The following is a 25,860-nucleotide window of genomic DNA, read 5'->3' on the forward strand; positions in this document are numbered from 1 at the left end:
GGATCCATCATGCCTTGTTACCACTGTGCAGGCTGGTGGTGGTGGTGTAATGGTGTGGGGGATGTTTTCTTGGCACACTTTAGGCCCCTTAGTGCCAATTGGGCATCGTTTAAATGCCACGGCCTACCTGAGCATTGTTTCTGACCATGTCCATCCCTTTATGACCACCATGTACCCATCCTCTGATGGCTACTTCCAGCAGGATAATGCACCATGTCACAAAGGTCGAATCATTTCAAATTGGTTTCTTGAACATGACAATGAGTTCACTGTACTAAACTGGCCCCCACAGTCACCAGATCTCAACCCAATAGAGCATCTTTGGGATGTGGTGGAACGGGAGCTTCGTGCCCTGGATGTGCATCCCACAAATCTCCATCAACTGCAAGATGCTATCCTATCAATATGGGCCAACATTTCTAAAGAATGCTTTCAGCACCTTGTTGAATCAATGCCACGTAGAATTAAGGCAGTTCTGTAGGCGAAAGGGGGTCAAACACAGTATTAGTATGTTGTTCCTAATAATCCTTTAGGTGAGTGTATATACACACACATATATATATATATATATACATTCTTTGTGAATGAAGCTCCTGCCATTCATGCCCCACATGTTTGGAGGCATCTGCATTCGTTATGTTCCTCCAATCATTTATTCAGGATTTTCCTTTAATTTGTCACCTGTCTGTATATATATATAAAGCAGATTATCCATTCAAGGAAGGATGGACAGCAGCTCCTGTCTAAAAACAGTCCATATTCACCGATGTCACAAAAAACTATGTATTGGAGAAAAAGTGAATATCATGATGCTTATGCATTTCGACTTATCTTCCTCAGAGCATCTTGAAAAAAGGATGGGCGAATCTCTTAAATGCATCTGATATAAATGAATCATTAGCACCATCCTTTCTATATTCAATTAACAATTATGCATCCTCACAATTGTTTCAACAAAGTGTGAATGTTCCATTATTAGTAAGACAACATTTATATATAATTCATTATCAATCCATTATTCAATTAAAATAATTTAAAATATTAATTTGTTACTCTTTCAATCAATTATTAGACCATTCACAATGAATTCAAACATTATTAAACATACATTTTCAAATTAAATGACATAAATTAAGATCCTCATTAAATCAAATTGGTTCTCATGTCTGTAATGCCAATATCCAATATGCCTCTCTCCTCAGTAACAAATTGACCAGATTACCTCCTCTTTCAGGTATACTAATCTTCTCCAAACCCACAAAACGAAGCGAGTGTGATGAAGATCCATGCCCAGCCTTCATATAATGTTTGGCTATAGAGTACTCTACATTTTGATTTCTAATCGTTGCTTTGTGTTCAGCGATCCAAATCTTAAAAGGTCTTTTAGTCTGTCCCACATAGACTAATCCGCAAGGACACATCAACATATAGATAACCCCAGCAGCATTGCAATTGATAAAACCATTTATCTTAATTTTTCTACCAGAACAAGGAAGAGAGATATATTTTGTATTTTGGGTACTGAAACAATGTATACAATGACCACATTTAAAGTTAACACTCGGGGGTTTTGGTAACCACGTAATTCCCAAGTCTGGTTTTGGACTTAGCGAATGTATCAATTTGTCCTTGATGTTTTTTGATCGTTTAAAAGTAATACATGGCACATCCTCTACTATTTAATTCGACGAGGATTCACTTTTCTGTATCAATGGCTTTTTCTCTCGCATTTATTAACATTTCATTATTATATCCCCTATACTAACCTCAGTGCTACAATTTCTTCTCACATGTAGAAACTGTCCTATTGGTATGTTTCTTATCATATGGTGCGGGTGTTGGCTATTTGCTCATAGCAAAGAATTTCAATCCGTCATTTTTGAAAACATAGTGGTTTGTAAGGTGTTATTTACTCCCTTCGAAATTTCTTAATCCTGAAACTGTTAATATTCAGTTGTGGGCCGACACCTGGCAGATGAAATTCAATGTGGACAAGTGCAAGGTATTACATGCAGGTAATAAAAATGTCCACTATAATTACACTATGGGAGGAACAGAACTAGATGAAGTAACGCATGAGAAAGACCTAGGAGTCTATGTGGACTCCTCACTTTCTCCATCCAAACAATGTGAGGAAGCAATAAAAAAGGCAAACAGCATGTTAGGGTATATTGTCAAAAGTGTAGAATTGAGAACAAGGGCATTAATGTTCAGACTGTACAATGCACTAGTTAGACGTCATCTGGATACTGCGTACAGTTCTGGGCTCCACATTTCAAGAAAGATATCTCTGCTCTAGAGGCAGTTCAGAGGAGAGCAACCAGACTTATTCCAGGTCTGAAGGGAATGTCCTACTGAGAGACTGAGGATCTGAACCTTTTCACCCTGGAACAGAGGAGACTATGTGGGGACTTGATTCAAGTCTTCAAAATCATGAAAGGCATCGACCACATCAAACCAGAGGAGCTTTTCCAGATCAGCAGGGACACACGCACCCGAGGACACAAATGAAAATTGGGTTTCAAGGCATTTCAAGATGGAAAATAGGAGACACTTCTTCACACAGAGAGTTGTCACAATCTGGAACAAACTCCCCAGCAATGTGGAAAATTTAAAATCAGACTGGCTAGGATCCTTGGATCACTCAGTTATTAAATGAGCACGACTGGTCAAATGGCCTCCTCTCATTTGTAAAGTTTCTTATGTTCTTATGTTCTAATACAAAGTGCAAAAATACAGTTCAGTACAAGGCATCAAACATTACAAATTCAGATTTACATAATACATGGCAATTCAAAGCATAATACATTTTACAAATTACAATTTACACAAGTTAATACAATAAATGAGGTCATACATTCTGGATAGAATTGCTGATCCTGATCTATTTAACACTAATAAAGTTATGTGTTGCTACTGCTATGAGGCTCCTGACAACCTTTTTATCATATAATACTATACAGGTATCCTGTTTTTCCTGTTTTCTTACACTTATTGTTGTCCAGAGTTTCAGCTTCAAAGTACACCGATCAGCCATAACCTGACCATTGACAGGTGGAGTGAATAACACTGATAAATTTGGTATCGTGGTACCTGTCAGTGGGTGGGATATATTAGGCAGCAAGTGAACATTTTGTCCTCAAAGTCGATGTGTTAGAAGCAGGAAAAATGGGCAAGCGTAAGGATCTGAGCGACTTTGACAAGGGACAAATTGTGATGGTTAGACGACTGGGTCAGAGCATCTCCAAAACTGCAGCTCTTGTGGGGTGTTCCCGGTCTGCAGTGGTCAGTACCTATCCAAAGTGGTCCAAGGAAGGAAAAGCGCTGAACCGGCGACAGGGTCATGGGTCAAGGCTCATTGATGCACATGGGGAGCGAAGGCTGGCCCGTGTGGTCCGATCCAACAGACGAGCTACTGTAGCTCAAATTGATGAAAAAGTTAATGCTGGTTTCTGATAGAAAGGTGTCAGAACACACAGTGCATCGCAGTTTGTTGCGTATGGGGCTGCGTAGCCGCAGACCAGTCAGGGTGCCCATGCTGACCCCTGTCCACTGCCGAAAGCACCTACAATGGGCACGTGAGCATCAGAACTGGACCACGGAGCAATGGAAGAAGGTGGCCTGGTCTGATGAATCATGTTTTCTTTTACATCACGTGGATGGCCAGGTGCGTGTGTGTTGCTTACCTGGAGAACACATGGCACCAGGATGCACTATGGGAAGAAGGCAAGCCGGCGGAGGCAGTGTGATGCTGGGAAATCTTGGGTCCTGCCATTCATGTGGATGTTACTTTGACACATACCACCTACCTAAGCATTATTGCAGACCATGAAAACCCTTTCATGGAAACGGTATTCCCTGATGGCATTGGCCTCTTTCAGTAGGATATTTTATATTAAAACACTGAAACTCAAAATCAATTATTGTAAAGTCACATTGGTTTTATGTTGGGAAATATGTGTATGAAAAATTAAAAACTGAAAAGAAGAGAGATAAATAAATGAATGAATTCGACAACAAAACATTTTTTTTTACAAAACATTCATGCATTGTGCTAGATTTTCTTTAAACTAAAAATTACATGTAATTAATCATACTATTGTGTTTCTGTGTGAACAGTAAACTAAGTGTTTCTTTGCTTTGGAAGGGTACTCCAGGAGAAAATGGAATTCCGGGTGAAAAGGTAATAGAATTAAATTATTATAACTACATTATATGAGTTTTTATATAACTGTTGGAATACATTTGTCTTGAGCCTGACATCAGTTTTCTAAATGTACTTTTATTAGAACTATAGCTTAGAATGTCTACTCACCTAAAGGATTATTAGGAACACCTGTTCAATTTCTCATTAATGCAATTATCTAACCAACCAATCACATGGCAGTTGCTTCAATGCATTTAGGGGTGTGGTCCTGGTCAAGACAATCTCCTGAACTCCAAACTGAATGTCTGAATGGGAAAGAAAGGTGATTTAAGCAATTTTGAGCGTGGCATGGTTGTTGGTGCCAGACGGGCCGGTCTGCTCAGTTACTGGGATTTTCACGCACAACCATTTCTAGGGTTTACAAAGAATGGTGTGAAAAGGGAAAAACATCCAGTATGTGGCAGTCCTGTGGGCGAAAATGCCTTGTTGATGCTAGAGGTCAGAGGAGAATGGGCCGACTGATTCAAGCTGATAGAAGAGCAACTTTGACTGAAATAAGCACTCGTTACAACCGAGGTATGCAGCAAAGCATTTGTGAAGCCACAACACGTACAACCTTGAGGCAGATGGGCTACAACAGCAGAAGACCCCACCGGGTACCACTCATCTCCACTACAGATAGGAAAAAGAGGCTACAGTTTGCACAAGCTCACCAAAATTGGACAGTTGAAGACTGGAAAAATGTCGCCTGGTCTGATGAGTCTCGATTTCTGTTGAGACATTCAGATGGTAGAGTCAGAATTTGGCGTAAACAGAATGAGAACATGGATCCATCATGCCTTGTTACCACTGTGCAGGCTGGTGGTGGTGGTGTAATGGTGTGGGGGATGTTTTCTTGGCACACTTTAGGCCCCTTAGTGCCAATTGGGCATCGTTTAAATGCCACGGCCTACCTGAGCATTGTTTCTGACCATGTCCATCCCTTTATGACCACCATGTACCCATCCTCTGATGGCTACTTCCAGCAGGATAATGCACCATGTCACAAAGGTCGAATTATTTCAAATTGGTTTCTTGAACATGACAATGAGTTCACTGTACTAAACTGGCCCCCACAGTCACCAGATCTCAACCCAATAGAGCCTCTTTGGGATGTGGTGGAACGGGAGCTTCGTGCCCTGGATGTGCATCCCACAAATCTCCATCAACTGCAAGATGCTATCCTATCAATATGGGCCAACATTTCTAAAGAATGCTTTCAGCACTTTGTTGAATCAATGCCACGTAGAATTAAGGCAGTTCTGAAGGCGAAAGGGGGTCAAACACAGTATTAGTATGGTGTTCCTAATAATCCTTTAGGTAAGTGTATGTTACTGCTGAATGATCTTATGGCTGTATTGTTTACTTGTATTATTTATTTTCTGAATAAAAAAAAAACGATTAAACCTGCTCATTAATAATTTTGCTTGTGCAGGACAAATGTTTTTTTCTTTAAATTGTATGCTGTCAGGTATGATTGGTGTTTCACCCTGCACTTCTGTCTGTCCTACTAGATAGACTTTAGACTCCTTCATTCAGAATGAGCCAATTACAGAATGCAACAGTGTTATTTAAGAAACTTTGTTTGTTTGCAGCTGACAGAAGTTTGTCTTTGAAGTCTCGGCTTTCCAAATCTATCCGACTGTGAAACTGATTGTATTCCAAATTAATTCTGTATATCGATTGGTGATGTTAGGTGCATTTTCAGCAGTCTTCTAAATATCTTCAGTGCTTGTGTGATTTGGCATAGGAAAGATCCTGTATTAATCTGAATCATGATGATCACTGCTAATATTACGTGTTAACTCATTTTAAAGGGCAGCAAAGGTGAAATTGGAGAACCGGGACAAAAGGTAAGTGTTATAGCCATAGCATATATTGTATATTTTTCATTAGATTTATTAGTTGGTTTTTTTTGCATCTGTCACTACACAAAATACAAAGGACACAACTTTTTTCAATGTAACTATTTGTATTAAATGTAAATTAAACTCTTTCTGCTATGTACAAAAAGACCCTCCAGGGAACCTGTGTTTATTCCTTTACCACAGTTATTCCACCTCTTTAATCATGATCAGCAATTACTTAAGCCTTATTTAATATTAGGTCCTGGGATCATTGTCCTTGTGTGTAAGTTGGTGACTCTTTGAAAGGCAGAATGGTCAGTAAGTGTGACTGATTCCCAGTCTTGCTTCCAGGGAGAACCAGGAATTGGATACAGGGGTCCTGTTGGCCAGGCTGGGCCTCCTGGACAAAAGGTATGTCTAGGTTTTTAGGTATTGCTTTCTCTAAGATCAGTATTGCTGTCTCCTATGTTTATTATCCAAAATCAAAGCAAAAGCTGTGAAAAACTAAATCTTGTTCATTTTAAGTACATTTTAAGCTATTAAAAATGTTATTATTATTATTATTATTATTACTATTATTATGTATGTGTGTATGTATGTATGTATGTATGTATTTATTTATTTATTAGCAGACATCCAAAATATAAAAGCAATACAAAGTGCAATAATACAATGCAGTTCAAGGCATAATACATTTTACAAATTCAGAATTTACACAAGTGTATACAAGATATATAGTAAGCAATATATAAGTCTTGCATCCTAGATTGTAAAAGCTGATAAGTTCAGACAAGATGTTAAGAGCTAAACGAAAAGGAACATAGGGGAAATCAAAATAAACAATACAAGTGCTAGTAATGCAAAGGCAAGAGTATGACACAACGTATAAGTGCTATCTTACAGGAGAATAAATTACTAAATTACAAGTACAGTATGTTCTTTCAGTCAGTTTGTTTATATGCTCAGGTATTCTGAATGAGTACAATTCTGGCATATATACATAGTCCATACATCACGTTACTATCATTAATGTCTTTAGAATCAACCATATGCAGGAAGACTCAAACACGAAATCCACATTTTACAAAAACCTTTTACCAAAGGGCACTACAGGTTACAGTACATAATGTAAGTCCTACTGTATGCATGTCAAGTCCTAATTAAATGCACTGCTTAAAATCCCTGCTCTCAGCAATTATCATCTGGCCCCGGCATTTTACTCACACTGGTCTTTGTGGAATAGGGAGAGCCTGGTGTGCCCGGCCCCCCTGGAGCGCAGGGCATCCAAGGTATCCGTGGTAACCCTGGAATTCCAGGATCTCAGGGCTTGAGAGGACCCCCCGGCCTGTCAGGCCCCCCTGGCACTGAGGCAAGTGGAAACGACATACTGGCCCAGGGAAAAACTTTATTAGTTACCCACTGTAGCTTATATTATATTAATAAGAATAATAGTAATATATTATACTTAAACCAAAGCCTATTCAGATATCTACTTTGATATGTCTGAGTTATATATATTTTAAGGTTGTCATTTGGTTCTCATTCATATCTTTCACTCTGCTTAACACCTTGTTTTGTGTAACTAAATACCTTGCACAACACATCCAGAAAGTGGTGATGAATATAATATTAAAAAAGGGACCTGGCATCATAAATGTACTTTTGTGTTTGTGCACTAAATAAATCCCAAACTGGTTCATCAATCTGCATAAATTACATTATTGAAAAACCAGAAGAAGAAATTTGATTTTACAATTCAATACAGAAATAAACAATACAACAAATAATAATATTACACTGAGAAAAGCATTGCTGAAGAGAAATGCCATGTTTGAGGTATGGCTGTGATATATTAGACTGGCACATTGATTTATACACAGGGCATCGCCACCCACCCACAGACAATTACAGGTACAGACCTGCTAGTCTGAAGAAACCGCCATGTGTGCATGTTCACACCTGGAATTGTTAATGAAGCACATCTTCTAAAATAACATTATACCCACTGTCAAGAGATGTTATTGAGTCTACATAAAACAAGTGTACACGTGACATTTAAAAACATCAACTAAATTGAGAGACCTATTTATTTATAGTTTATGCTTTGTACGCCTCTCCCTTGTGTGTGTGTGTGTGTATATATATATATATATATACAGAGAGAGAGTCTTGAAACCTTATAATCAGTGAAATGTAATATAAATACAGGTGTCATTATAAGACGCTGTCCTAAATTACTGTATGTGAAATGAATTGCTGTTAATCAGGTCCATTCACATGCAATTGTATATGACTAAGAAATGAATCATATTTAAAATACTGATTTTTAAAATTTAATATTTCCATTCACTGCATCTCTCTCTCCCATATTTGGGTTTCTCATTGAAGTGATTTTACATCTGCACCAAAATCATCTCTGTATAAAAGGAGAGGCAACTCTGAACTTCATTGTTAAGATAATACTTCACAAATATATGGCAGTGAAATAAAACATCAGCTACCACATTACGATTGTGTTCAAGACATTGACTGACCTGACAGTGTTAAATACCATATTATTTTACTGAAAGAGAGTTTGATAGCTCTGGACTAACTGACTCACTAGTGCTCTTCACATTCACACTCAAGCTACTCATCCTGATGAAGTGTCTTGTTTTGGTACAATGTGCTTCCTTTTCAACTTAGTTTTTCTATGTAAATGTGTTGAAATTTGACTTGGGAGTCACACTTAACATGGATCAACCCTGGACGAGAGGGATTGTGGGCTTTCAGTTGTCTCTTTCCTCTAGAGAGAAAATGAAGAAACATGTTTGTTTGATATTTAGGGGGATCGAGGCAAAAGAGGGAAAAATGGCTCCCCTGGAAACCCAGGTCCCCCCGGCCCTCAGGGACAGCAGGTATGTTAAAGCCTCGATCCGCTCCTGTTTTCTGGACTGAACTGTCACCCACAGTGACAGGTGTCCCCTCCATCATAATGTGTAACACTGAAATGTACATTATTTAGATGCAAAAAGTATCAGTATGTTAGTGGATTCGTTTTAACACTATGAATAATCAGTCCGCTTGTAGAGGACTGAAAAGATACTTTTGCAAAAGTGTGATGGTTTAGTGCGGTGGATAAAGTATTTGTCCACTGTCCTGACTCAGATTGTTCGTGTTTTTAACTGATTTTAAGAACTGTCTTAAGCTTGCACAGTTTTGTTATTTGTTACATTTAATGTATTGTAGGGACTGTCAGGGGTGCCTGGAGATAAAGGTGACAAGGTATGAAGTTTATTTATTTATTTTCTTCCACCATTACAATAATTAAAACTAGCCCACTTTCTAGCTAGAAACAGATTGCAGGCAGTCCTTATGCATGCAAATAAACTGCAGTACCAGTTCTGAAGTCATATCCATATCTTAATACCATACAATAGTTTTATAAATCATCTAATGGGATGGTCAGTGTTCAGATAGCATGTATTGCAGCTGAATTGGAAAGCAGCATCAATAAAGTCAAGTATTGTGTGTTTTGAATCCCCAGCATGTAATGCACAAAGCAGTCATAATTTTCACAGCATAACAAAGCCTGATATGAAACATTACATCAGGATAATTAATAATCAAACCCATTTTCATACAGCCCACGTATGGATAAAGCATTGAAACTGTCTAACTTCATTGCTCACACTGTAGATCTGTTATTCTGCTCTAGTAAGCAGACAACTGTAATCAACAGGGTGACGCCATGATTGGGGAACCAGGAGAAAGAGGTATCGTGGGGCTGCCAGGGCGGAGGGTGAGTGTCTCAGTGACAGCGAGAGCAACAGTCACAAAAAGCAACAGAATGCTGACATGAAACCTTACAGCTGTAGGGTATGCAGGATCTCCAGTGTATGAGTTGAACAGGGTTCTCAAGATTATCCTTTTCATCACAGAGTTAACAAAACCCTCAGATCTTTAACCCACTTACTGGTCACTAATTCTCAATCCGGGATTTAAGGGTGGCCTCGAGCTCTGATTGGTGCAGAATAAATGGAATACTCTAATCATATGCTAATGGATGAAAGCCTTATCATGGAAAACACTTAATGGGACTCTAATTTAAATCCACTGAACTGATCAATTATATGAATTACACATTACACAAACTGTAATCGACCTCAGGACTAGTAATTATTGTTTATTTCAAAACAACTATAGGGAGAAAAAGGCAGTGCTGGACCCCGGGGACCCCCCGGACCACTGGTAAGTGGAGAACAATGATCTAACCCCCCCCCCCCAAGTTAGAAGAAATGGAATGGAATACCATTGCTGTGACTCAGGGCTTTCAGTTCAGCAAGACATTTAGTTTGGGTCCACATTTAATTCATAATCCTAAATCCAAATGAGCCTGAGTGGCTTCTACTTTAACTGAGCCAAGTAATGTCACAGCTTTATGTAAAACTGGTGTTTTGTAACCCTGATCTTCAGGTATTTTCTGTTCTGCTGCTGTTTACTGGAAATGTTTTGACTAGAAACATATACATTTAGGTCTATAAATATTTGGACAAGGACACAATTTTCATCATTTTGGCTCTATACACTACTACAATGGATTTGATTTTTTAGATGTGGTCCCCCCACTTTTAGGGGCTCAAAAGTATTTGAAAAACTAACATAATCATGAATTCAATTGTGAGTTTCAATACTTGGTTGCAAATCCTTTGCAGTCAATGACAGATGCTGGGTTTCTTCCCTGGTGATGCTCTGCCAGGCCTGCACTGCAGCTGTCTTTAGTTCCTGCTTGTTCTTGGGGCGTTTTGCCTTAGGAATCAAAACAAACCAATCAGAGAGATAGCAAAACATTAGGTGTGGCCAGATCAACTATTTGGTACATTCTTAAAAATAAAGAACAAACTGGTGAGCTCAGAAACACCAAAAGGCCCAGAAGACCACGGAAAACAACTATGGTGGATGACAGAATAATTATTTCCCTGGTGAAGAAAAACCCCTTCACAACAGTTGGCCAGATCAAGAACACCCTCCAGGAGGTAGACATATCTGTGTGAAAGTCAACAATCAAGAGAAGACTTCACCAGAGTAAGTTTCACGGATGGTGTTAATGAGCTCTTTAATCACTAATTATTACATTTATCTTTCACTTTATTGAATATGGTTGTGTGTAATTTGTTTGGTAATTATATTGCCTTTATTTTGTTATTATTTATCCTTCACCTTATTGTTTAATTCTTTATTCACTAATATTATTATGATTGTTTGCACGTGTGCCTTATTATAATTTGTATTCTTTGAGCGAATCACCGCCGCACAGCTCACCAGGGTCCACCTGCATTCCATCACCACGTCCTCACTTAATCACCCTGCCCTGGGAGAGGATAAAACAAAGCGTCGGATACGAAAAAGAGAGAGATCTCTGGAAACGGGACAGCAGGCAAGCCAGCTCGGCGATTACTGGCAGACAGGAGGGGAGGCGGCAGAACAGGGCAGCAGGATCACCACAGCATGGAAGGGCAGAAAGGGACGGACTTCTCCAGAGGCTGTAGTCAGTGCACTTTCGGTTTCATTATTTCCACGGAGTATTCCTGTGTATAGCTCACTTAAGAAGGTTTCCACTCACCTGACGAGAGCTTCTGCAACAGCAACTATAAGAAGGAGGATAAAGATGGTTATTCTAGCTTACACTGTTTGGTTACAAACAAATTTGTTTCTCCCCAAACAAAGCATTATTATAGTGATTGGATGAATACTTACCGTCATTGTAGATCTGTGTTTCTTTTGCCCATGGAAAAATATTGAGATTCTTATTAGTACTTATGGATGAACAGTGTGGTATATAGCTATTTTTATTGTAAATTTTTACTAGCATTTGGTTTTCTTCTTTGTATTTATTTTTCAGCTTTCAGTTTTAGCTTCTTTTATTGCCCCTTTTAATTAAAGGCGATTTTAGTTTGTTAATTTGCACACTGTTTTATGGTTGCAGACTTCATGCCCTGCTTTCATTTCTGTTTATGGGAATAAATACAACTTACTTACCTGGGTCTATTGTGGTGTACTGGGGTCCTCGTGCGAACCTGCGTGCGGGGTGTGGTTGGTGGCACGAGTTCCCTCCCTCATTAAACAGAGGGTGGCGTGGTCGATAGCACTCCAGCTAAATTGGCCACCCTTAGCTGTAACATAAATACAGAGGGTTTACCACAAGATGTAAACAGGAAACGGGAAGACCAGATTAGAGTTTGCCAAAAAACATGTAACGAGCCCTGTGCAGTTCTGGAACAACATCCTATGGACAGATGAGACAAAGATCAACTTGTACCAGAATGATGGGAAAGAAGAGTATGGAGAAGGAAGGAACTGCTCATGATCCAAAGCATACCACCTCATCTGTGAAGCATGTTATGGCATGGGCATGTATGGCTGCCAAGGGAATTGTATTTATTGATGATGTGACTGCTGACAAAAGCAGCAGGATGAATTCTGAAGTGTTTAGGGCTATATTATCTGCTCAGATTCAGCCAAATGCTGACCTGAATCCAACTGAATCCAAAACGCCCCAAGAACAAGCAGGAACTAAAGACAGCTGCAGTGCAGGCCTGGCAGAGCATCACCAGGGAAGAAACCCAGCATCTGGTGATGTCTATGGGTTCCAGACTTCAGTCATTGACTGCAAAGGATTTGCAACCAAGTATTGAAATTCACAATTTAATTCATGATTATGTTAGTTTGTCCAAATACTTTTGAGCCCCTAAAAGTGCAGGGGACCGCATCTAAAAATGTTTGTAATTCCTACACCATTCACCAAATTTGGATGTGACTACCCTCAAATTAACAATCTTGATTGTTTCCTTTCAAATCCATTGTGGTGGCGTACAGAGCCAAAATGATGACAATTGTGTCACTGTCCAAATATTTATGGACCTAACTGTATATACAGCTCTGTAAAACATTAAGAGACCACTTAACATTGATTTCTGAACTTGGAGTGGTCTCAATTTTTTCCAGCATAACATATAAAGTAATGGAACCAGTATTCTGTTTTGTAAGATTAAGCGATTGGTTTTGTGTTTGTGATGCTGTTACTATCTTCTGTTTCTTCCTAGGGTCCCAAAGGAGTTCCAGGCATGAGAGGAGAGAAGGTGCTCGTTTACATTTAGTAGACATTATTAGGGTCACTGAAGTAGAATTAAATAATTATATGTACTATTTTACTTTTAAAAGTTGAAATCTCTACTACTACTGGTAGAACTTTTGTTTCTCTGTGTTATGACTGTGGTTTTCAATGCTTTTTTTTAAATATAATGCAGTGTTTTTTTGTTTTTTTTTACATTTCCTTTTGCTTTGCAGTGCTCAAACTTTAAAAGGACTCTTCTCTGTCATTGAACTGTCAGTAGGTTTTCATTTGAACAGTTGAAATCATTCTTTGTGAGCAGATTTCCCTAGATCACCTGCCAACTGTCAAGCCAGGATGAGTTCCTATTGTTGTATTCCAGGGATCTTAAACATATACGTCAAGCAGCTGGTTTGATTGGATTGAATAAAAACTTTGACCCATCCACTATCAGAAATCTGAACTCAATGGTGGCTTAATTTTTTTGTCACTTGCTACTTTCTTCTACTCATAAATGTAACCACTATGATGACACGTATGTAGTTTGCTATTAGCGGATTGGTCAATTTTTTTATTTAATCCAGTCCTTCAACTTTACCATTGCACTGCTTCTTCAGGTCTTCGGTTATAGGTTTAATAACTACTTATGCACAAATGTGAAATTCCTTTATATGCAATTAAAAAAAAAAAACATTAAATCTGAATTTGCTTTGAAATCCTCTGCACCATCTGTGTAATTAACTGTTTAATTTGTTATTTCTGGGTTAAATGAATGTTCTTAAAATACCTTTTCTCAGGGTGATCGGGGCCTTGTGGGAATCAAAGGAGAAAGAGTAAGGGAACAATTAATTTCTCTTTTAACAATAATTCATTACTTGATGCATCTCACAGCTGTTGTTTTAACCAAGTTCACGTGTTGAAGTGACCCTTCTGCTCTCTCCAGGGAAGCCCTCTGACTATATCAGGACCCCAGGGGTATAAAGGCAACAAGGGAGATCCGGTAAGAACACAGAATCTGATCTCATCATCAAAAACATTGGCTACAAATCATAGCTAATATGCTCAAGAGTATCAATAATACCATTACAGTATATGAGAAGATCAGAATGGTTTACCGGGGCAATCTAAACAGATGTGTTGAGGTGGATAAGAAACAAAGTCTAGATCACTGGGGCAGACATTTTTAAAAAGAATCTAAGAGAGCAGGCCAGTTTGTTTTTTTGATCACCTTGAACCACCAGTTTCTACTGGGAAGACTATTCAGGTGATTGTTTCAGATTATCTCTAAACTACTGAATTTAACAAATTACCGGTTTAAATGAGCAGACTTAAGTTTTTCCACATCTTGAGAGCCCTGTTCAGCTCAAGGATAGGAGACCCCAGACCCTCAGAAGAATGAATACTTTTTTTGTTATGTAAGTGGGTTGTACAGTTTGCAAAAAGGATTATATATATATATATATATATATATATATATATATATCGAGGGTATTGAACCTTTTCTTATGTTCTTATATATATATATATATATATATATATATATCGAGGGTATTGAACCTTTTCTTATGTTCTTATATATATATATATATATATATATATATATATATATATATATATATATATATATATATATATATATATATGCCTTTACTGATAGAGGCACTGAATATATATATATTCAGTGCCTCTATCAGTAAAGAAAAGCTTCAACCTCTGAGAAAACAAGACTATGAAGAAGGAAACTCAGAACAGCTTTTGTTTACCAGCCTTTGCTTGAAAAACAAAACTTCCTTGAATTATAATTTTTGTTTTTCTCAGGGTGAAAGAGGCCCTGCTGGCTTTGATGGAGATAAAGGAGAGAAGGGGGAAGATGGGCCTCCAGGAGAAAAGGTAGTTTGACTTCCAAAAAGTTTTCTTTTTAATATTATTTATGTTTTGATAATGTATTATTGACATTGTGCATCAGATGCCATTGTGTAGTTCTGTTCCAAGTCAGATTTGGGTTTTCTGAGAAAGTGTCAGACAGCTGATTAACATCCATTTTAAAAATGTAGACCTTTTAATAGGAAAATGTAATGAATATATCAAATAAAACTGCTGAAATCTGGAACCATTGTGATATTGGATGAAGCAAGTTATTATCTGTCTCTGGAGTAAAACAAAACACAGAAACAAAAACAGCTTCATGTTCAGTAACAATTTTCCTGTCCAGTAAAAAGAAAACAAAATGTATGTGTTTAAATATAGCAATTGTCATATACTGGTGATTACTGCTCACAGTAACAAGCTTTTCTGCCTCGCCATATGTTTAATCTAGGTAATCGCTGACATATGTGTTCTCTGAGGGCTACAGCTGTTTCCATTCCACTGCTGGGATGGATTCATCTGTCCCTTTATCAGCCGACACAACTGTTTTCTGATTTACTGTTACTGTTACTGAAGGGCCTGAAAGGTGAACCAGGGACCAAAGGAGCCATGGGACCATTTGGGGCTCGCGGTCCAGTAGGACAGAAGGTTTGTTCTGCATTGAGCTAAGGCGTTCTAGTCACCATACTGGCAATTTTAATTATCAGTAAGCAGAGGGGAGGCTTTGTATCAAAAATATGAATCTCTTGTGCGAGGCCAACTCATTGAAATGTGAAACGCTGCTTAAGAACACAGATTCTGAAAAGCAACAAGGAAGCTGAGATGCAAGTCATGATTGTTGAGGTGTTTCACAGATCTACCCATCAGAGCTTTAATTCATTAAGCTTTTTCATAGATTTAAAGTGCTCCCTTCTGGTTAACTCTGTGGAGCACTGTTAAAATGAGTAAAATTCATAAACAACATGGATGCAAGGAGCACCAAAAGTACTATCACTGACCATACCAAATGAGAAAGAACAGAGGGAGCTGTCTTGTTCCTTCACCCAAAAAATTAGATGGCCCTTTTCGTTAATAATAAAAAATATAGCTTCTTAATCCATTTTTAAGGAGGACTGTACTTAAGTTATTCATACATATCTACATATATCTACATATATTCATACATTAACATGCAAATCAATTTATAACTTTTTTGAAATGCGTTTTTCTGGATTTTTTTGTTGTTATTCTGTCTCTCACTGTTAAAATACACCTACCATTAAAATTATAGACTGATCCTTTCTTTGTCAGTGGCAAACTTACAAAATTAGCAGGGGATCAAATACTTTTTTCCCTCACTGTATCTCTACAACATTATCACATAATATATGAAGTCAGAAACTGAAGCATATTGATTTGTAATAAAATATAATTTTCATTTGGAAGCTCAAATTGTCTCAACAGGGTGATCCCGGAGAAGCTGGGATCAACGGAGATGTGGTAAGCGTAACCTTTTTATTATAAACTGGTTGCATATTGTTACATTTTTTCTGTTTCTAAAATATAACATATGTATAGTAGGTTCTTTGTCCTTTGTTAGAGAATCATACTGCCTAAAACAAAGAAAATGACACCAGAATTTCAGTAGCAGGTCAGTGTTTAAATAAAAATAAGCCTTAGGTGAATTTTTGATAGTTTTCTGTTTTATATTTAGTTTTCCCCAAAACATTGATTATCTTAGTATGGAGACGAATCACGTCATGATGAGATTATCCACCAACTTTGAAATGCAGCTTAGAGTTACAATCTAACAATCGTATTAAGTATTTATCTTTCATAGCTGGAAGTGTGTAAGTTATTGAAAAAAATCAATTGACACTTAAAGTGATTCAAAAGATTTGATTTATAAAGTAAGACTAATGATGCTTTTAAAGAAAAAAGCGATGGGGGGTGGGGGGGAGGCAAAATCACATGGGAGCCACTAAGTGGTATTAAATCCTGCCGTCATTTCATTCAGAATCTTGCATTAAAAGTTTTACTCAAATATCCTTTATACGACTTACAAAATGCATTTAGTGCTGTCCTTTAATCATCAGTAATGAAGCAGTTGCTGCTGGCACTCCTGAATGTTTTACTTTTGAAAAGCCCTTTGAACAGCAGATTTACAATTCCTTGAATTCTTGAATGGGTTCAGACCAGGTCATATTATTTGTAAGTTTACAGATAGTCCACAGGGGGAGGACACATTTACCTTGTGCCAGCTACATTCATTTGGAAAGGCTGCAAGGCTAGAAGATGCTGGATTCCAGTTTCATAATAAGACAAAACCCTCAGGATCAGGATCACTTTTCAGAATTAAACTACCTGCATTGTCATTTTTTTCTTACCAAAATATATGACAACAGAGGTGTGGATGTTAAATTGCTTACTAAGCACAACTAGACATTATACTACATCATACTGGTCAAGTGGCAATTGATTCATTGTAAGCATATTTTATATGTACCAGCATTACACCTATTGGTTGGACAGTATACACCGATCAGCCATAACATTATGACCACTGACAGGTGAAGTGAATAACACTGATAATCTCGTTATCATGGCACCTGTCAGTGGGTGGGATATATTAGGCAGCAAGTGAATATTTTGTCCTCAAAGTTGATGTGTTAGAAGCAGGAAAAATGGGCAAGCGTAAGGATCTGAGTGACTTTGACAAGGGCCAAATTGTGATGGCTAGACAACTGGGTCAGAGCATCTCCAAAACTGCAGCTCTTGTGGGGTGTTCCTGATCTACAGTGGTCAGTACCTATCAAAAGTGGTCCAAGGAAGGAAAAGCGGTGAACCGGCGACAGGGTCATGGGCAGCCAAGGCTCATTGATGCACGTGGGGAGCGAAGGCTGGCCCGTGTGGTCCGATCCAACAGACGAGCTACTGTAGCTCAAATTGCTGAAAAAGTGAATGCTGGTTCTGATAGAAAGGTGTCAGAACACACAGTGCATCGCAGTTTGTTGCGTATGGGGCTGCGTAGCCGCAGACCAGTCAGGGGGCCCATGCTGACCCCTGTCCACTGCCGAAAGTGCCTACAATGGGCACGTGAGCATCAGAACTGGACCACGGAGCAATGGAAGAAGGTGGCCTGGTCTGATGAATCACGAGTTCAAGGTGTTGACTTGGCCTCCAAATTCCCCAGATTTCAATCCAATCGAGCATCTGTAGGATGTGCTGGACAAACAAGTCCGATCCATGGAGGCCCAACTTACAGGACTTAAAGGATCTGCTGCTAACGTCTTGGTGCCAGATACCACAGCACACCTTCAGAGGTCTAGTGGAGTCCATGTCACGACGGGTCAGGGCTGTTTTGGCAGCAAAAGGGGGACCTACACAATATTAGGCAGGTGGTCATAATATTATGGCTGATCAGTGTATAGCATGCTTTCTATATCAGCAGAAGGGTTTAAAAATGCAACTAAATACTGTTTTGTTTTGTCTTAATTTGGCTTTTAACACATTTTTTTTTTATTTGAGTATACTGATTGAATTCTGCACTATTTTTAAACATAGTTTAAGTCTTACTGTATGTATATATGTATGTATAAAGGAATTAAATGAAAAGCACTATATAAGTTGAGGTTTAAATGATTCATTGTTGATTACTAATTTATATTTTAGTTATAAGTTAAATGAGAAACACAAAAACACACCCATGAAAGACCCTAAGATCCAACGCAGAATATAGATTTCCTGCAGATTCACAAAGTATTGATTTCCTGAATGTCAGTTTTTTTAGATCAAGTCATATTTAAATTTTCGTTTAGGGCCAGAATGGGGAAGATGGCGTGAATGGAGCGAAAGGTGCCAAAGGAGACCATGGACTGCAGGGCCAAAAAGGAGACAAGGTGGGCAGAAAAATTTAGATTGTCACTTGCCTGATGTTTCTTCAACTGATGTTTCATTTTAAAGCAGATAAAATCAGGATTCTCAGCTGCGCTTCAGTTTACTGTAACTATTGTGATCAGAGTGTCAGGTAAATAATATAGACCAGAATCAGAAGTCTTTACATTTTCAGTACTTATTTAAAATACAGCTCCTTTGTTTTGTATTATTCATTCATTTATTTATTTACTTAATTACTTACTGATATCTACATTTTGCCTTCTTATGGTAGTTTTCAACATGAGATAGATTTATTCATTTTATGGAGAGAGGTATATCTTTATCTGTATGTCTTCTGATTAATGTATCCTTTGACCATCTTTGTAGGGTGAACAAGGGGATCCTGGGTTGCCTGGTGATACTGGGGAGAAAGGAGAAAAAGTGAGAGGCATTTAAACTTTTATTTTGCAGTTATTTGGTGTATTTTGTGTGTGAGCAACAGTTGTATTATTTACATAACAATCTTGTATAATAATTAAGAATACTCTACGATTCACAGGTGACTTCAAATTAATATCCAAATGGCAGCTGTAAACTCCAAGATATTAATGAATCTTCTCCACTAATAAAAAGCAGAGTATCGCTGCTCATGTTTCACGGTTGTACATAAATAACATGAACATAATGAAACCCAGTTGCAGAATGCTTTGAAGTACTCCTCCCTGATATAAGAATATCTTACTCTATGATGAATATTTTTTGGGGGTTGTTTTTCAATTAAATTAAATTCAATCAGTAATTCAGTAACTTCTCCTTGTTTGACAAATTTCAGTGATGCAAGACCATAATAGTTTTATGATGTAAATAATTGTATGTTGATATTAATTAAAAGCAACAATATAACCTAGAACTAGTGTTCTGAATTTCTTATTATGGTCACTTCTGTATTTCTGCAACTTTGAAAACAAGCAAATGCTCCTAGGCAGAAATCTTGTATGTCGTGTGGCCATTACTTAGTATGTAGTTTTTGAAAAGCGGTCTCCTATGCAGAAATGTGAGTCAGAGCTGCTTGGTCCTGCTCTCCACATCTGTTTTACTGTTTTTTGATCAGGGATTCAGGGGCCTGCCAGGTCGCATGGGAACTACAGGTGCAGATGGGGAACAGGTGAGTCAGGAAATATATTTCCCTATCATAACCAGGCTTTCTTCATTGTCTTTTTCATATTAGGCAGGCGTGTCCAAATTAGTCCTCAGACAGCTTAGCCTTCTTACAGTGTTTTCTGGCCCAACTCTTCACTACCTAACTGGATTCATTTCACTCTTCTCCCCAGGCTTCAAAAACATCTGTGTGTATTCTGTTTCCTGAGTCAACAGCATACTTCAGTCTACTGCTATAAATAAAGATACAAGAAGTACAAATCTTAGAAAGCCTAACTGAGAATATAAAACAATTAATTGAATCACTCAATACTCCATTTGGAATCCCCCCCAAAAAACAAACAAACAAAAAGAGAGACCTCTGTGAGGAGGTTTCCCTAGTAAGCATATCTTTTATGAGTCAGAAATGTAAAAATATAGTTTGGTATTTAAAAACGCATGTTTAAAAAGTTCTCTCACAGCAATACAACTCAAAATGGCTCTTAGGCTTCATTTCTGGGCTGTTGCTTTGAGTAAGTAGTGCCTTTGATTCCAAAGAATTCCCACTACTTCCACCACTGTAGTATATTACCTTCGGTGGTGGGGGGGGGGGGGGCGGAGCCGAAGGCTGCAGTAGCCAATATATGTCAATGCTAGCATAATATACAGCAGATGAAGTGGAGACATGAGTAATCCTTTTCAACTGGGCTAGAATGTTAAATGTAGGTAGGCCAGACTGGATGGATGAGTCCCTTTGCTCTATTGAATAGTGTCATGGGCACGTTAATTACCACAAGTATTCAGGAATCACTGTGTAGTGTCTTATTTCTAATCTGGTAACATCACTAAAGTTTCCCTGTTTACAATAGCAATGCTGGTTTGTGGTGGGTATTTGCTATTGGTAATAATGGATTGGAAGGTCTGGACCAGGAGGAAGAGAATCACTTTTTCCTGCAAGCTATTTTTCTTGTACCGAGCAATCACAGCTTTTTTTTTTTTTTTTTTTTTAATCCGACGCCGGTAGTTCCTACTATAGAATCCAGTTTAAGGTTCAAGCTGTCAACCACCCTCTCAAAGTCTTCTCTCTTCTCAAGCTCAAGTCATTAACAGCGGTCCTTTCATGTTGTTCTATTTTCAGGATAAGTAAAATGATTTTTCGTGGCCACAAATCTCTCTAACATGGTGCTGACAGCTCATTATTTGATTGTTACCCTCTCATTTACGCAGGGTGACAAAGGGGCCTCTGGTAGTCCTGGGATGCCAGGCTCTGATGGACTCCCAGGGCTGAAGGTCAGTAAACCCATTATACATCTTTTTGAATAGTGACGGATAAGGCCTCAACAGAGGTGAGACGTCAGGGGAAGAAGAATACTCTCCTACTTCATTTGTATAATCCTGAAGTATGCTTCCCTGTCATTTGATGGCTGGAGTGCAATCAAAGTTATTGAGTCTAGCAGTGCCAATGCAAAAATTCTTGTTGCCCATTAGCACAGGTTACTCTTCAGACACTCGCCGTATTGTGTCTCTGTCAGGCACGCTATGGCTCATCCTAAGCATAATTATAAATCCAGATGTGGACATCTGTTTAATTTCCTCGTTCGCCTGAGAAGTCAGTCAGCAGCACGGGCATTGTTGTCGTTGATGCCTGGAGTGCAGCCAGGCCAAGTTATTAACTCAGCCCCTTCACATTAACCCATCCCTATCTTTGAACAGAACAGGCAGCTGCAGATTTGAGAAAATCAGGTAGGTAGTGTAAAAGTTTTACACCATGTGTTCGTACGTCTCAGCCTGACCATGGCAGGAAATCAATGTATTCTCCCATAACAACCTGAAAATGTTCATGGCTGTGATACGGAGCACAAGATGAAGCAAAAGCAATGCCTCACACAGCAGCCTCAGCAGCAACTTTTAGGGATGGTCTGTCACTTTCGAGCATGTAAATGGCATGTAAACCAGGCAGTAATGATACTTAGATCTCGTTGGATTTCAGCAGCACATTTATGTGGAATAATCTCACTTTGCAAACACTACAAAAACATGAAAAAGAAAACAGGTCATTGCACAGCATAAAGGCTCTCCTCACGATATTAAAACGTTCTTCTAAGATAATAAGTCAGTAGGCAGTAAAAGGACATTTTAATATCCCCAGCCATACATGATTAAGAATTGAGCCACCTCACTTCAGTGCAGCAGGTTTTTACTTCCTGCATTAGAACTGCATTTCAGCGCATTTCCTGAAATGTGCACAGACAACATCCGAAAGGCAGACACTGTGTGACTTCTCTGTGTAAAAGATTCCGTGTCAGCAGTGCAGCCCTGCAATAATGTCAGGCATCACCAGAGCATTGAGAGAAAAAATAATCTCAACATGTAACTGCCCGTGAGGTGTCTGGCATTTTAAATTTCCCAAATATTTTACCAAAATCCCACAGGAAGCATTTTGAAGGCTTGGTGTTGTTGCATGTGTTATCTAATATTTATCCCAGTTTGTCTCCAAGTGACTTAAATTCAATATTAAAGTCCACATTAAAGCCCATCAATCTTTAGTTGCTTTATGTATCCAACTGTTGTACCATGATACTGTATTTTGCATTATTTCATATATTAAATATGTGTAGTTGTATTGCATTTTAGCTAATGTAGTTGTCTATGCACAGATGCACTTTTATTAGATTTAAATATATGTATCTCCCAATAAAACAGTATAATGCTTCAACTTATTTTTAAGGTGCTTTTTATATTTTTATATGCTGTATAATGTATGCCACTTAGGTCTCATTGTAGGAATGTTTTATACAGGAAACTCATAATATATATTTTAAAATAGTTTTGTTGTTGTTTGTTTTGTTATTGGCTTAAGGATCTGTGTTAATCCCAGTTGATGATGGTCTGTGTAATTATGTGTTTTATTCTTAATTATGTATGGTGTTCTGGCAAAGATTAATTTTCTTAATACTAGTAGTTTCTAGTACCCATTTTCCTTTGCTAATGACCATAGCAGGACAGAAATTGAAATCAATAAAGCATTCATTTAAATTGATGCGTGCTGTTTCATGCCTGGAAACATTATATCCCTGTTAAGGATTTTTCTGTTTTTATCCGATTCATTATTCACAGGCCTCTCCTTGTACAACGAGAACCCAACAAATATGAAGAATATTGGCCTGTGCCCTTTATATAAAAATGACATTTCAGTTCCTTTCTTGCCATAAATCAGGACTCTTCTCCGCAGCCCGTAGAAATAATATCGGATGCATCATCGCTTGTGCTTGAAGCAAAACCAAGTTATATATCAATCTGTAATATTCTTTTTATAGCAATGTAAATGCTGGTCTTCAGTTTTAAAAATTACAGTCAATTCCTACATAACTCAATAAAGAAGGACTGTGACCTTTATTCAAGTTTGTGATAAATCCCATTGAGAACAATCATATTACCATTTCAGCACAGCTGCACAAAGTTATTCCTTTTATAGATAGATAGAGACATTGGTATAGAGAAAGAGAAAGAGAGAGAGAGAGAGAGAGAGAGAGAGAGAGAGAGAGAGAGAGAGAGAGAGAGAGAGAGAGAGAGAGAGAGGTAGGTAGGTAGGTAGGTAAATAGGTAGGTGCGATATATGCAAACATACATACATACATTTTATGGACTCACGTTGTTTATGTATTCCAGGCCTGAATATTGAGGGTAGGATATTCCTCTAGTATTGGGAATGGTAAAGGAATTCTAATTAATGTTTAAGTCAACCCACAAAAACACAGGTCTTAAGAGAGTTGGTGTGATTTCTGGTGTACTTAACTTTTTAAGAGTGATGACAAAATCTGTTCTGCATTAATGCATTGGACTGAAATAAGACCCACACATACCAACCCACAAACTCAAAATATTAAATTTGATGTGTACAATAAAGTCTGTTTTGGGTTTGCAGTGAGAAGAGTGCTGTGCATACTTACTTAGTCTCATAAATGTAGTCTTGCAATGTTTACACAGAATATCAAGAATTCTGATGCATGCAAGCAGATCATTCTGATAATATATTCCAAATTCTATTCTGGATACTTAAAATTCCCGACTGACAGGTTTGAGCTTAAAGTAGATTTGAGTTTGATATACAATATTTGCAAGGTAACACAGAGCAATTAATCTCTTCATTATCTCATGAGTGGACACCTGTGGTTTGAAGTCTTAAGCACATGATTTGCCAGGTTTCTAATATAGATAATATGTTCTTGTGCATTACCCATTATGCATATATCATTGCAACACAAACATAAAAGAAGAAATGTAACTCCAGATGTAATCTATACATTATCTTTATACATCCAGTTCTAAATCTATTTATTTCCCTTTTTATTATCAGGGTGACAAAGGAGATGCAGGCTCCAATGCCACTGCAGCAGCTCCAGGGCAGAAAGGAGAGAAGGTTAGTGGTTAATCTTAAACTAAACCTCTCAGTTTCCTAGTTAAGCAGATTTCAGTTCAACTTTTTGTTTAGTTTTTTTAACTGAACAATTTGTATACGATCGATTTTGACAGCTCAGGTACAATATCAAAGCAAATATTTATCTGGAGATTTCACAATATCATTTAGAGCAAATATAAGTACATGAATCTGTTATATTGTTGATGTTTTTAATGAAATATGTCCCAGGATTGACCTCAATAGCACACCCTCATATTGTTTTCAAGGAAACATTTTTATGCTGCTAAGTACATTTTGTATTGCTTTATCATTTTTGTTTGTTTGTTTATTTTAACCCAATTACAGAATCATTAGCTTTGTGTTTAGCAATATTCCCCAAATGTCCCATTTGTCTTAAACTTTCAGGGCTCCATTGGCTTCCCTGGCTTCCCGGGATTTAAAGGTTCCACTGGTTCGTCTGGGAAAAATGGAGCAGAGGGAGCCCCTGGGCCTGAGGGCCCCAAAGGAGACACTGGAATGAAGGTAATAATAATAATAATAATAATAATAATAATAATAATAATAATAATAATAATAATAACTTTATCTATATAGCACTTATCAAGCACAAAGCACAAAGTGCTGCACAATCAATAAAAACAATAACAAGAAAATAAAAAGATAAGAGGATTAGATTCAATTAGAAAGTACATACAAATTGTAAAACAATAAAGCTAATGAAAAAAATGAAAGAGAACAAATGCAGTAGATTAAAAAAATACAATAAAACTATTTGGAAATGCAAGTTTATAAAAAATAGTTTTGAGATACAATTGAAAAACATGGACCGATTCAGATGATCTAATGTTAAAAGGTTGTCTGTTCCAATGTCTAGGGGGCTTTATGGCAAAAGCATGATCTCCCTTAGATTTCAACCTAGACTTTGGAATGGCTAAAAATCCCTTGTCTGAGGATAAGAGTGGTCTTGTGAGCGTATAGGAAACTTAGCATCTCAGCAATGTAGGAAGGTGCCAGACCATCCAATGCTTTGTATGTGATTAGTAAAAAATCAATTCAAAAATTTACTGGCAACCAGTAAAGAGAGGCTAGTACTGGGGTAATTTGTGTGGAAGTTTTGGTCCTAGTCAGCAATCTAGCATCATCAATTTTTGAGCCGGGACAATGAATGATGATTTATGCCTGGAAACAATTAATTACAGCATAATTAATTTTCTCTGTATCCCCAAATAAAACAGATTTAACTTCATCAATGTTTCTAATGTTTCTAGGTAGGTCCCAAACTATTTAATCTATTTCACAGGGCTCTTGGGAGATACCAAAGGTGACTTCTGTGATTCTGAAAAGAATCCCAAATGTATAATGAATATGTAATGGGTTTTACCTCTGGCTGCATGTTCAATGAGTTGAGAATGTTTATATACCCCCTTCAGATAAAGTAAAAACTGACATATTGATATTG

At 37.8% G+C, this 25,860-nt stretch overlaps 1 protein-coding gene across 1 annotated transcript in view; it reads left to right on the forward strand.

Moving 5' to 3' along the window:
* The window catches only part of col7a1l (collagen type VII alpha 1-like), a 122,329-nt gene that overhangs the window by 75,392 nt on the left and 21,077 nt on the right, over positions 1 to 25,860 (forward strand). Inside the window, 20 exon segments of the mRNA XM_066702977.1 lie at positions 4,148 to 4,183; positions 6,004 to 6,039; positions 6,385 to 6,444; positions 7,277 to 7,402; positions 8,859 to 8,930; positions 9,262 to 9,297; positions 9,755 to 9,814; positions 10,219 to 10,263; positions 13,116 to 13,151; positions 13,921 to 13,956; positions 14,067 to 14,123; positions 14,942 to 15,013; positions 15,566 to 15,637; positions 16,433 to 16,468; positions 18,787 to 18,867; positions 19,232 to 19,285; positions 19,956 to 20,009; positions 21,209 to 21,271; positions 24,339 to 24,401; positions 24,807 to 24,923. Of these exon segments, the coding sequence (XP_066559074.1) occupies positions 4,148 to 4,183; positions 6,004 to 6,039; positions 6,385 to 6,444; positions 7,277 to 7,402; positions 8,859 to 8,930; positions 9,262 to 9,297; positions 9,755 to 9,814; positions 10,219 to 10,263; positions 13,116 to 13,151; positions 13,921 to 13,956; positions 14,067 to 14,123; positions 14,942 to 15,013; positions 15,566 to 15,637; positions 16,433 to 16,468; positions 18,787 to 18,867; positions 19,232 to 19,285; positions 19,956 to 20,009; positions 21,209 to 21,271; positions 24,339 to 24,401; positions 24,807 to 24,923 (1,212 nt within the window).

This window comes from Amia ocellicauda, chromosome 5, assembly GCF_036373705.1.
Source record: "Amia ocellicauda isolate fAmiCal2 chromosome 5, fAmiCal2.hap1, whole genome shotgun sequence".
NCBI classification, from domain to species: Eukaryota; Metazoa; Chordata; class Actinopteri; order Amiiformes; family Amiidae; genus Amia; species Amia ocellicauda.